The sequence below is a fragment of the Musca autumnalis genome, unplaced genomic scaffold, assembly GCF_047663935.1.
Source record: "Musca autumnalis isolate F117 unplaced genomic scaffold, ASM4766393v1 scaffold_1, whole genome shotgun sequence".
NCBI lineage: Eukaryota > Metazoa > Arthropoda > Insecta > Diptera > Muscidae > Musca > Musca autumnalis.
In genome coordinates this window covers 174,424,387-174,438,709 of record NW_027411644.1, presented here as the reverse complement: position 1 = coordinate 174,438,709, position 14,323 = coordinate 174,424,387, and the positions used below count along the sequence as shown (strand labels likewise).

Below are 14,323 nucleotides of genomic sequence, written 5' to 3'. Positions count from 1 at the left end.
TACTAAATACTAAATACTAAATACTAAATACTAAATACTAAATACTAAATACTAAATACTAAATACTAAATACTAAATACTAAATACTAAATACTAAATACTAAATACTAAATACTAAATACTAAATACTAAATACTAAATACTAAATACTAAATACTAAATACTAAATACTAAATACTAAATACTAAATACTAAATACTAAATACTAAATACTAAATACTAAATACTAAATACTAAATACTAAATACTAAATACTAAATACTAAATACTAAATACTAAATACTAAATACTAAATACTAAATACTAAATACTAAATACTAAATACTAAATACTAAATACTAAATACTAAATACTAAATACTAAATACTAAATACTAAATACTAAATACTAAATACTAAATACTAAATACTAAATACTAAATACTAAATACTAAATACTAAATACTAAATACTAAATACTAAATACTAAATACTAAATACTAAATACTAAATACTAAATACTAAATACTAAATACTAAATACTAAATACTAAATACTAAATACTAAATACTAAATACTAAATACTAAATACTAAATACTAAATACTAAATACTAAATACTAAATACTAAATACTAAATACTAAATACTAAATACTAAATACTAAATACTAAATACTAAATACTAAATACTAAATACTAAATACTAAATACTAAATACTAAATACTAAATACTAAATACTAAATACTAAATACTAAATACTAAATACTAAATACTAAATACTAAATACTAAATACTAAATACTAAATACTAAATACTAAATACTAAATCTTTATATATAAAACTCAATTGTCGTTTGTTGGTAATTGAATCAGTTGAAAACGGCTGGAGCGATTTGGATAATTTTTTGTTGAAATGTTAGTCATAGTCCAGTTTAGGTTTTTATGCAAAGAAAAATTGGCCACGCCCACTTTTCCGCCCCCTTTTATAAATATGTTATATCTACGAAACCACTCAATAGATTTTCCTGAAATTTTCAGGGATCGCAGGGTGATGGCCCCCGGTTGAAATAGGCTACATATTTGGTTGAATTTCGGATCGGGCGGGGTACCTCCCCTATGCCCTATTTTTGTAAAAATGCAATATTTGCAACAATTACAAATGTATCGCTTTGAAAATTAATTTCCGGGTCAATGGCGATTGTGTCTCCGACCTTACGTGCTTATTTGGAGCATTAAGACTGGACAACACCCACTTTTTTAAATATGTTATATCTACGAAACTACTGAATCGATTTTTCTGAAACTTTCAGCGAATGTACAGGGTTGGTCCCCGATAAAAATAGGCTACATATTTTTTGACTTTCGGATCGGGCGGGTACTTTCCATATTCCCTATTTTTGTAAAGATGCAATATTTGCAACACATACGAATGTATCGGTTTGGGAATTTATTTGCGAGTCAATGGCGATTGTTTCTCCAACCAAACGTACTTATTTTGGGACTTAAGATCCGATCACGCTCACTTTCTAATTAGGTAAGGCTACTGAAGGGATTTTCAAGAAAATCGAGATTTGTCTAAACTTTTAAATCTTTATAAATAAAAATCAAATATCGTTCGTTGGTAATGGCATCAGTTGAGAACGGCTGGACCGATTTTCGACTTGGGTTTTTATGCAAAGAAAATTTGACCATGCCCACTTTTACACCCACTTTTTTCAATTTTCAATTTTTATCATTTCTACAAAAACCACTGAAGCGATGTTCCTGAAATTGCCAGGGAATGTAAATAGATGGCCCCGCTTAAAATAGGCTACAAATTCAGTTGAATTTCGGAAAGGAATCTACAATCTTTGTACTTCTTCGGGGCCTATAGGCCCGACCACGCCTGTTTTTCAATATGTCATAACTCCAATACTACTGAAGGGAATTTCGGAAGAGGTGGGGTACCTTCCCCATGCCTTTCTGTTAAACGCTATATCGTCGGTGTCATGATTAAGTGTTCCATACGCCATTTGCCCGTTTTGATATAATCGCACTTTAATGTTTTGCGTCACAACTGTTTGGAGCTGGCTAAAGCAAATATTTATAATTTTGACTTAAAATATTCACAGTAGTATAGAGAACATATTTGCAAAAATTTAGAGGAATATGTATTGGAATATAAAAAATATAGAGATTTAAAAAAAAGAATTTTTATCGATTTGTTCCATATCCGCACTTATGACACAAATGTGAAATATTTTAAATCACATCACAAGTGACAAAAAAATGTTCATCTTTGCCTCAATAAAATAAATACTTCTTAATCGAAAATTAAAATTCTGATTTTTGAAATGTGTTTTTAAAATTGTAACTTTTTAAAATATTAATTTCATAACTGAAAAAAGTGTATGCTTTCCCGTCGAGGCGTGGATAACTAGAGCAGGTAGGAGAAAGCCGACTTGAAATTCAGAGAGAGCATACCGGAAAACCCTAGAAACCACCTGTATCTCAAAAAGTCAAAAATGGCGTATGGAACACTTAAGCATGACACCGACGATATTTATAAGCCAAATTTATGATTATATTGGTTTCTGCATAAATTTTGGTAGGCAATGAAGTTGTGTGCACCCTAGGTACATATTTGGAGCCAAAATACCGGACCACTTTTTTTAATATGTTATATCTTGAAAACTGATGACCATGCCCACTCTTTTCAAAACATTATTTTTCCAAAACTACTGAACCTAATTTTCAGCAAATATTCAGGAATGTCCCGTGGTCCAAAATGCTATATATTTGTAGACGAATTAGTGTTCGAGACAACGGTTGCGTCCCCGATCAAGAAAAACTATATATTTACAAATGTACTTGAATGGTGAGGTTCAACGGTCCATCAGCCATGAAAAGCTAAAACATATAAGTCTCAATAAGCGGGAGAATTCGATTTAACCATTTTTTTAACTTTTATAATTAGATCGCTTTGGGATAAAGACAGGGACATGGACGATAATAAATCCTAAAAGGCACAAATTGGAGAAAAATTCGACAAAGTCCGTAAGAGAGAAGAAAGGTTACAGACAAAATGTGTTGATTCACGCTTTGACAATGGACCGAAGAAGTGAGGTACAAAATACCTATTTTTAAATTGTCGAGCATAAAGTCGATAAAAAGTTGTCATTAAAATTCATTACGGCGGGCCAGCAACGCGGACCGGGGTCTGCTAGTACTAAATTATAAATTTATAAATTATAATTTATAAATTATAATTTATAAATTATATATTATAAGTTATGTAGTATATATTTAATAACATTATATTTATTATTTACAATTATATTAACAATTTTTTTTATTTATTTTTTTTTCATTGCAGATAATCAAATGTATGAAAATTAACAACAACATTCAATACCATTTAATGCAAAACAAGGCAGCCAAATGTTTATAAATGATGCCCGAAATTGAATGTGACGTGGTGGCAGCACGAACAGATATGGTCAGCGGTGCAGCTCATGCGCCCGTTTTTGAAACGACAGTGGCCCAAAAATATTACAGCATACATCAGCAGCAGCAGCAACAACAACTGCATCAACAGGCACAACAGCTGCAGCATCATATTCATCATCATTCTCCACAGCAGCAATCATATCCGCCGCCAGTTCAATACAGCACCGCAGCTGAATATAAGCTTGCTCTTGAACAACAACAACATCAATTGGAACAGGTGCAATACAAAATGGCCACAAGTTCATATGTTTATCGTAGTCCTTTGACCATACCACCCACACAAACAGCGGCAATGTATGAAAACATTACTAACAGCAGCAACAACAACAATGTAGCAGAGGCTTTTAATAATAATTATCATGGCAATCATCATCAACAACAACATTCACAGCCACAGCAGCATCATCATCAGATACATTCAATTGCAGCTCTAACTAGTCAAAATACAGCAACGGCAGCAGTTTCACCCGCAACAGGTGCCAATGTTGCAGGTGATGTTACCTCTGCCCAACATACCAACAACAACAGCATTAAAGAAAACAAACCAAGTGAAACAACGACATTTTTACAAAAATCTTTAGAAGCCCCTCCAAGGCATCAACACAGCTATACAAATGGCTATGCCGCCAGTTCGCCAGCATTGGCCATTAGTAGTGGAGGTGGTGGTAGTAGTAGTATTGGGGGCGTTACGGCTGCCAATAAACCGTTAATATCATCACCACCACCCATTGGTGTACAAGCCAAAACGCCACAAACCAGACAAAATCTATCGCCCACAGCATCGGCTGAGGCTCATTTAACATCAACGAATATGTCAGCACCTGCCACATGGCATCCTCATGTTTATGCCCGCCCACCAACACGTCCCACCCCTCATACCATTGCCGATATACTGGGTTTGCGTGATTTAAATGTGGCCATTCACTCGGTTGGTAGTGGCAGCAACAACAATAATACAACTATGTCAACAACAGCAACGACCACTAACATCAACACACTACCGCACAATACAAACAATTTAATATCGCGCGATCCACACGATGAATCGTCAAATTCATCGGCTACAACATTACCACCAGCACCTGCCAAATCACCCAAGAGTATTTTACGCAATTTCCAACAACAATACTCACAACAGATCACTCAATATGAACAACATCAGGCACGAAGTGCTTCGGCTAGTGATACAAGTGAAGATGATAATGTTGCGGTGAGTGGCGGTGGAGGAGGAGCTGCTGTTATTCCAAGTGTGCCCACAACTACAAATACGCCGACGCCTGCCGCTATTCCCGCTTCCGAAGATTTATGTCTTGACCAGCCTTTGAATTTGTGTGTAGCCAAAAAGTCTAGAGATTCCCTATCACCACCGCCTGCCGTCAAACAAAATCAAATTTTGGGTATAACCCCAGAACGAGAAAAGTCACTGCTGGGCAAACATTTGAAGAAGGGTAAGTACGAGCATTTAGAGAGAGAGAGAAGGTGATTAAATGTTAGGAGTTTAAATTTGGGGATGCTTATTAATATCATCTGCGATGTGTATTTTCAACAGAAATATATTCTTGCCACTCTGAGCGATAGAGTATGAAGTGTCTTCTAACCTGCATCTAAAAATAAAAGACAAAAAATTTGTCTATAGAAGCACCCTTTACTTTGGAAATGGTTTAAAGAAGGGGCTTCCTCTGGAAAGGGTATATAGAAGCACGATTTCCTCTGGAAGGAAAGGGTCTGTAGAAGCATCCTTTCCACTGGAAAGGTTCTATAGAAGCACCCTTTCCACTGGAAAGGCTCTATAGAAGCACCCTTTCCACTGGAAAGGTTCTATAGGAATGGTTCTATAGAAGCACCCTTTCCACTGGAAAGGTTCTATAGGAATGGTTCTATAGAAGCACCCTTTCCACTGGAAAGGTTCTATAGGAATGGTTCTATAGAAGCACCCTTTCCACTGGAAAGGTTCTATAGAAGCACCCTTTCCACTGGAAAGGTTCTATAGAAGCACCCTTTCCACTGGAAAGGTTCTATAGAAGCACCCTTTCCACTGGAAAGGTTCTATAGAAGCACCCTTTCCACTGGAAAGGTTCTATAGAAGCACCCTTTCCACTGGAAAGGTTCTATAGAAGCACCCTTTCCACTGGAAAGGTTCTATAGAAGCACCCTTTCCAATGGAAAGGTTCTATAGAAGCACCCTTTCCACTGGAAAGGTTCTATAGAAGCACCCTTTCCAATGGAAAGGTTCTATAGAAGCACCCTTTCCACTGGAAAGGTTCTATAGAAGCACCCTTTCCACTGGAAAGGTTCTATAGAAGCACCCTTTCCACTGGAAAGGTTCTATAGAAGCACCCTTTCCACTGGAAAGGTTCTATAGAAGCACCCTTTCCACTGGAAAGGTTCTATAGAAGCACCCTTTCCACTGGAAAGGTTCTATAGAAGCACCCTTTCCACTGGAAAGGTTCTATAGAAGCACCCTTTCCACTGGAAAGGTTCTATAGAAGCACCCTTTCCACTGGAAAGGTTCTATAGAAGCACCCTTTCCACTGGAAAGGTTCTATAGAAGCACCCTTTCCACTGGAAAGGTTCTATAGAAGCACCCTTTCCACTGGAAAGGTTCTACAGAAGCACCCTTTCCACTGGAAAGGTTCTATAGAAGCACCCTTTCCACTGGAAAGGTTCTATAGAAGCACCCTTTCCACTGGAAAGGTTCTATAGAAGCACCCTTTCCACTGGAAAGGTTCTATAGAAGCACCCTTTCCACTGGAAAGGTTCTATAGAAGCACCCTTTCCACTGGAAAGGTTCTATAGAAGCACCCTTTCCACTGGAAAGGTTCTATAGAAGCACCCTTTCCACTGGAAAGGTTCTATAGAAGCACCCTTTCCACTGGAAAGGTTCTATAGAAGCACCCTTTCCACTGGAAAGGTTCTATAGAAGCACCCTTTCCACTGGAAAGGTTCTATAGAAGCACCCTTTCCACTGGAAAGGTTCTATAGAAGCACCCTTTCCACTGGAAAGGTTCTATAGAAGCACCCTTTCCACTGGAAAGGTTCTATAGAAGCACCCTTTCCACTGGAAAGGTTCTATAGAAGCACCCTTTCCACAGGAAAGGTTCTATAGAAGCACCCTTTCCAGTGGACAGGTTCTATAGAAGCACCCTTTCCAGTGGACAGGTTCTATAGAAGCACCCTTTCCACTGGAAAGGTTCTATAGAAGCACCCTTTCCACTGGAAAGGTTCTATAGAAGCACCCTTTCCAGTGGACAGGTTCTATAGAAGCACCCTTTCCACTGGAAAGGTTCTATAGAAGCACCCTTTCCACTGGAAAGGTTCTATAGAAGCACCCTTTCCAGTGGAAAGGTTCTATAGAAGCACCCTTTCCAGTGGAAAGGTTCTATAGAAGCATCCTTTCCAGTGGAAAGGTTCTATAGAAGCATCCTTTCCACTGGAAAGGTTCTATAGAAGCACCCTTTCCACTGGAAAGGTTATATAGAAGCACCCATTCCACTGAAAAGGTTCCATAGAAGCACCCTTTCCACTGGAAAGGTTCTATAGAAGCACCCTTTCTACTGGAAAGGTTCTATAGAAGCACCCTTTCCACTGGAAAGGTTCTATAGAAGCACCATTTCTACTGGAAAGGTTCTATAGAACCACCCTTTCTACTGGAAACGTTCTATAGAAGCACCCTTTCTACTGGAAACGTTCTATAGAAGCACCCTTTCCACTTGAAAGGTTCTATAGATGCACCCTTTCCACTTGAAAGGTTCTATAGAAGCACCCTTTCCACTGGAAAGGTTCTATAGAAGCACACTTTCCACTGGAAAGGTTCTATAGAAGCACCCTTTCCACTGGAAAGGTTCTATAGAAGCACACTTTCCACTGGATAGGTTCTATAGAAGCACCCTTTCCACTGGAAAGGTTCTACAGAAGCACCCTTTCCACTGGAAAGGTTCTATAGAAGCAACCTTTCCACTGGAAAGGTTATATAGAAGCACCCTTTCTACTGGAAAGGAAAGGGTTTATAGAAGCACCCTGTCCTCGAAAAATTGTCCATAGAAGCAGCGTGTCCTCGAAAAATTGTCCATAGAAGCACCCCTTCCTCTGGAAAGGGTCTATAGAAGCACCCTTTCCTCAGGAAAGGCTCTATAGAAAACTCCTTCCTCTGGAAAGGGTCTATAAAAGCACCCTTCCCTCGGGACAGGGTTTATAGAAGAACCCATTCCTCGTAAAAGGGTCTATAGAAGCACCCATTCCTCGGGAAAGGGTCTATAGAAGAACAATTTCCTCCGGAAAGGGTCTACAAGTATATAAGAGCAAGTTTTCCTCTGGAAAGGGTTTTTAGAGCATCCTTTCCTCTGGAAAGGGTCTATAGAAGAGCATTTTTCATTTGTAAAGGGTCTAAAGAAGCACCCTTTTCTCTGGAAAGGGTCTATAGAAGAGCCTTGTTCTTGTGGAAAGGTTCTATAGAAGCATCATTTCAACTGGAAAGGGTCTATAGAATCACCCTTTCCTATAAAATGGGTCTATGGAAGCGCTACTTCCTTTGGAAAGGGTCTATAGAAGCACTATTTCCTTTGGAAATGGTCTAAAGAAGCACCTTTTCCACTGGAAAGGATTCATAGCAGCATTCTGTGGAACGATGTGTGTGTCTAGATGGAGAAAGGTCGAGTTTGATAACGTCTGAAGTATGGTTGAAATATTTTCTCTCTCAAGTCAACCATTCGCCTAGAATTACTTTCTATACATACACACGTTGAAATCCTGCACGATCGAAAAAACTCCCTTACTTTCTATTTAAAGGGGATGGTATATTGCCTGAGGCCGGGAATAAATCATTCGCCCCCGGACAGAAACAAAGTCACCTACATACATATGTATGCATGTAACGCCAATTTGACTTAAAATAACATTTGAATTCAAATTGTTCCAAAGTTCTGCTGCTGTATAATTTTCAAATCATCATCAACAATTCTACTAATGTCATTAATCTTTTTTCATTTATTATTGTCAATCTTAATTGATTCTAATACAAGTTTATTATGTCAATAAAAATGTAGACAATAATAATACAAGTTCTAAGCTTCTCAAATGTCATCGCTTTTGCAATAAAAAATCACAAAACATTGTTTGTTGTTTTTGTATATTTAATAAGATCCTTTAAATTTCCCCCTAATGGCTATTAAGTAAAGTAAATTTACTTGTTTTTTTATTTTTAATGCCCAGAAGTCGTAATTTTAATGACCACAACCTAAAATATATTGAAATTAATTGAGATGACACAAAAAAATTCCAAAAAACAACAATAAATGAAAGCGAAAACATTTCACAAATGTTTATTATATCAATTTTGAAAAGATTTTTTTTCTGAATTCTTTATCACTCACTTGTCACAAAATTTCGGTTTATTTCATCATTGCCTTTTTTATGTCGTAATGAAAATATTATTTCTGTGTCAGTGGGGGTGGCATTCCATTTTAACGGCATCATTAGACCAGAAATTGTGGAAGATCCCGTTTTTAGATGATTTCTTTGTAATTTGTCTTTTCGAATCATTTAAGAAGAGAGTTTGAAAGTTGTTCTACATTCACATTTGTGTAAAATAAGTTTTAATGTTTTTATTTCATTTGGGGTTTGGTGTTTTTCTGATTGCGCTTTACCATTTTGGTATTCATTAAAATGTGTTTATGTCATGTTGTCACTTACATAGTTCTGAATGTTATTTTGTTCATTGCTCAACATAGCCACACCAACATTAAAAAATAGATATTTTGTTTCTTTTCATAATCAGTCCTATACTTTTTAAAAACGTTTAATTTTTTGCATTTATTTTAATAATTTTGAAAACAAATTTTTTTGGATCACTAAAAATTAAATGAGTGCCCTAAAATAAATGTATAAATATAAAAAATACAACAACAAAATTAAATTGGAACAACTTTCATAGAAATGCGTCACAGACTTAAAACAATTACACAACAGAAATTGGAGGTAGTGAGTCAATAGTTCATAAAGGTTCTATTGAGATATTGGTACCCGAGATTCACTACTAATATTTTACGCTATTAACAACCGTTTTAGACGTTTTTAATGATAACTAAATAAGACAATAATGAAGAAGAAAAAACAGAAAAATAGAACACTAATAAAATTTTTTTGAGTTTTAAACCTTTTGGTTTTTTTTTATATTTTCTTTTATAAAACACTATCAAAGTGCCCGCTACTTCGTGTGCGGAAAGGATATATATAAAAACAAGTAAGTGAGGGCTATAGTCGGACGGGCCGACCATGTGATACCCTACAACACTACATATATGTATTAACTCATCGCGTATTAAAACCGTTTTAAAATTTGATTTTGCCTGGCTGGGGAATCGTTTTGAAAGAAGGTGGCAAAGGTGGACAATTAAAATGTAATATGCAACAATGCAACAACTGGCAATGGGAAAATTTGGTTCTCTACACATAAACCATTATATATTAAACAGTAGGCCCGTTATCTAGCAGACACTTTATTGCAATTTTCATCGGGGGGAAGATCAGTAGTTCTATTTTCATATGTAGTCTACTTTGCCGGTATATGCCCTCCAGGAAAAAAACATAGACCAAAAATATTTTTGTTGTATTTTTCATACAAATGTAATGGTCCATTTCACCCACTAAATAATATCAGATCATCATCCAAAATTGTAGGCCTCTTCTTCGACCTAAACTCTCACCTCATGCAAAATTTCGTCATTATTGAACTATAATTGCGACCTCTAGCGTGTTTATCATTACACTACAAACAAATAACAGGGTATATTAGGCTGTAACTCTGTTATCTTATCGTGTACACCAACACAATTGACATCAATAGAAAGGTCAAGCGTTCCTCTTCCAAGTATAGCTTACTTGCCCGGAATGTCTCTTCAAGGAATAAAGATATAAGCTTTATACTAAAATTTTTCACAATTTTCACACAAAAGTTTTGGTCCATTTAACCCTCTAAATATTATCTGATTGCAAGCTACTTCTTTGTCCTATACTCTTACCTTATTTAAAATTTCGATCTGACTATTATTGCGACCTACAGAGCATATACAACATCGGATAAAAATTATGTTTTTGGTCCATTTCACCCGCTAAATATTTCACGATCATCACCAATTAAAATAGCGATCTATTCTGATATGAAACCGACCTCCATACCAAATTCCGTGACGATCGGTTCCAAATTGCGGCCTGGAGTTTGAGTACAGTTTATAATGGACAGACGGACACACGGACGGAGGGACACACATCTCAAAATCGCTTTATCTCGCCGAGATATGAAGATTGGTATACCACATTGGGGGTCTCCGACGAATATTTCGCGGTGTTACATACATTTTTACCAAAATAAACTTATAATACCCTTTCCACATAGTGGTGTAGGGTATAATAAACAATATTTAATATGGAAATTGAGAACATTGAAAAAATTTTTGTACTAATACCAATTTTAATTAATATTTATTTTTATTTAAATACTACTCGTTCGATATTAAAAAAAACAGCCTTATATCACCCTTACACATCAAAAGCGAGCCATTTTAATTAAGGCCTTTCTGTCCTCAGAAGATAAAACATTCTTGTAAGAAAATAAACCAAGACAAATTTCAGCCATCAGCTACGCTCGTACCAAATTTCAAAATTTTTACGCATTTAAAAAAAATCCTTATATTATCCAAACGGTACCAAAAAATACCGATTCCAGCTCTGTCCCTGCACCCAACAACAAATTGAGTACCATTTAGTAATTTTCGTATACTTATGGTACGTATTTCAACAACCACATATCTCAACCCTACACTGATATTAATACAAAATAATAACGGTAATCATAATTCCGAATCTCAGGATTCCTGCTATATCCGTTCGTCCAATACCACAAAATTTTACCAAACTTAATAATATTTAGTACTCTTCGTACCCATATGAACGATTTTCCAAAACTACCTCAACACTTCACTAAAAAATAAAAAAAAATCTTTTGGCCTGTCTCTGTAAGACGATTCGAATTCAAATTCCCTCTACTATCTAACTCCTGTTATTCTAGAAAATTGTTGTCTAATTAAAACACAAATGAAGCAAATATTCAAACATTTTTCAATAAACAGAAGTTTGGTAGTAATTCGAACGAATTTGACTTCCAATCGTCTTAGAGAAACATTAAGCACCAAAAAATAATTTTGAAGAAAAATTTCGAGATGGATGTGATTGAATGAAAGAAAAAACACGCAACCAGGGTTGGCCTGAGCGTTAGTAAGCTAAACAATAGGATTTAACTCTTCGAGGCGGCTGAACTGAGCGCAGGGCCAAGTGAGGTCTGTAGAAAGACTCCATATTCTACTTACCAAGTACTCCTTCACCCGAGCAGCTTCCTTGTAGGTAGCTTTTTGAAATCTTGACTGAAATGGCGTTGGGATTGCAATGTCTCCAGCGGAAAACTGGTGGAACGACAGCTTTGAGCTTATAACACACAGGGATGGAAATTAAAAATTTCAAAAAGTACTGAAATGATACTTTTTTCATAGAAAAGGACTTTATTATTTTTTTTAGAAAAACTTAAAATGTTTTTTTCAGTAAAAACAACAAGAGCTCCACAGAGAAAATGATAAATATTTATTATTTTGGTATATTCCCAATATAAAGCTACATACATCCAGATTTTTAAAATTTCTACCAATTTGCATATACATATAAATATTTAATCTTGGAAGCAAAGTGTGAATTTTGCTTTTTTAGTTTCACTTCGGTACTGGTACTGAAAAAAGTACTATTTTACTGAATTTTCCATTCCTGATAACACAGCGCCTTACAATGCCTTTTGGGTAATGCTTCCCTTTGCTTGTTGATTCTGCATTGGCATCCTCCTAAGGACTATCTGTACTGCTGTCGGATGAGCCCGTGCTATTTTAGGAACAATCAAATATCGCTGAACTGACAGTCAGTGCCATGGTAAGTAGAGAGGCTATCGAATGGTTTGCTGGTAACTCCATTAAATGCAAATCATATCGAAGGACAGTAACATACATACTGCAGTCGATACATCAAAACAGATCCAAAAATCATAGCTGAACGGAATTTAAGCTGAAGAGAAAGCACGTAAAGTTTGTGGGGAAGTTCGAAATGAACTGTTCTTATCTTGCAACAAGGGAACTTCCTATCAGTGAAATTCCCACATCAAGTGTGGGAGTGAATCACAGGGGCCACCTATAAAGATGACGACTATGGGAATCTCCAGTTCTAGCAGAGGATGGTTTCAAGGGATATGACCCAACTGCAACTTGATAAAGCTAAGGAGATACCAAGGCCATGGGTAACACACCCCAATAATCTAAAAGTGACGACAAAGTCACAACCTTTAAACGTTGAGAAGGTGTTCAAATCATCGACTGCCCCTTTCGTTTCAAAAAGTAAGTTTTGGACCATTTTTACTACCTCACAGTCTTCCAGACTGCCAAGAGGCCAAAAAAAGTTCTGGACGGTTTCCGTTTGCTCCTTTCACGATTTGCAAAGTATGGACCGAATCGGTTACTTCCTTTAAGAGTTATCGTGCGCATAAATTTTCCGAACATTTCCGAACCTCCGGGGGAGATACCGATATAACCCATCTTCGAACTTGAACTAAGTTTGGACGAAATATTACGAAAGCCAAATTTTGGACCGAATCGGTTGATCCGTTCGAGAGTTATCGTGCGCTCTAGCCAGACAGACAGACAGACGGACGGACATGGCTGAATCAACTCCAAATTGTCTGAAACACATTTCGTCCAAACATACTTGGGGTCTAAAACCAAACCCGTATGAGAGTGTATATACCCTCGTTAGCATAAATGCTGAGGGTATAAAAATGTGTTGGACCATCAGGTGCCCCTTTTCGGTATTTGGAAGGGTTTAGCCTCCTTAACAGACCGAAATACCTGAAATATGGTATTTAGTCTTCGTTGGGGATGTAAACCTTTCCACCTGAAATTTGTCGGTATATGTCTACGTTTTCATATAGCCCCCCATAGAACAGTACCTCCCGATTTTCGGCATTTTGCAGGTTGTGGCCTCAATACCTGAAATTTGGTCTTTAGTATTGTTTTATTTGATTTAATTTTTGGGAGACACCAACAACCCATTGAAACTCTTCACAAAAGCGGTCTAATTGATATCTTTAATTTGGTGTTTATTCATTTCCTTATGTCATTTCCAACACTCCATATAAGCCAACGAAAAATATCACCATAATATTTCTGTTTTTATTTTGGACAATTTTAAATGTCACGTGTGTACTACATGTTTACGTGATCTAATTGATCTAACTGTTAAATTTCGGCGAAACGGGCGTTTTAAGTGAACGCCATTTAATGAGGCGACTGTCTTCACACTCATTAGCCAGGCAGTCAGTTTGTGGCGCCTTGCTTTTATGTGTTAATTAGCCGCCACACTTGGAAACATTTCAATTTACATTTCATTACGTTGTTTTTTTAAGAGTGGAATGGCTATTAAGCGAGAAGTTTTTATAGTTATTATTTTGTTTTGTATTTTTATTGCAGCTGCTTTGAAGATTTCGAAGATATATTGAACAAAATATCTGTGAAGTTTTCTTCCACTTGTAAATGAAAGAAGTGGGTAAATAAATTTGATTATAAAATTAATATGTCGTCACCTGAAATGCCCAAAGACGTAACCCTCAACGTAACCCTTTGAGGGTTACGTCTTTGGGCATTTCAGGTAACGATATTAATAACAATTATTTGGCGTTAAAGAGGGGTTTTTTGACAAATTGATTATTTTTTAGAATTCTTCTTCTAAATAACTGAACACCAACAATAGAACCATTCTACCACATGATTGTACAA

At 36.3% G+C, this 14,323-nt stretch overlaps 1 protein-coding gene across 13 annotated transcripts in view; it reads left to right on the top strand.

Moving 5' to 3' along the window:
- Nucleotides 1-14,323, top strand: part of NK7.1 (homeobox protein NK7.1) — a 382,305-nt gene that overhangs the window by 214,224 nt on the left and 153,758 nt on the right. For all 13 annotated transcript variants that reach the window (XM_073959048.1, XM_073959041.1, XM_073959039.1 and 10 more), the window contains one exon: nucleotides 3,334-4,915. In XM_073959048.1, coding sequence (XP_073815149.1) covers nucleotides 3,409-4,915 — 1,507 coding nt within the window. In that variant the 5' untranslated portion in view covers nucleotides 3,334-3,408. The remainder of the gene's footprint in view (nucleotides 1-3,333; nucleotides 4,916-14,323) is intronic.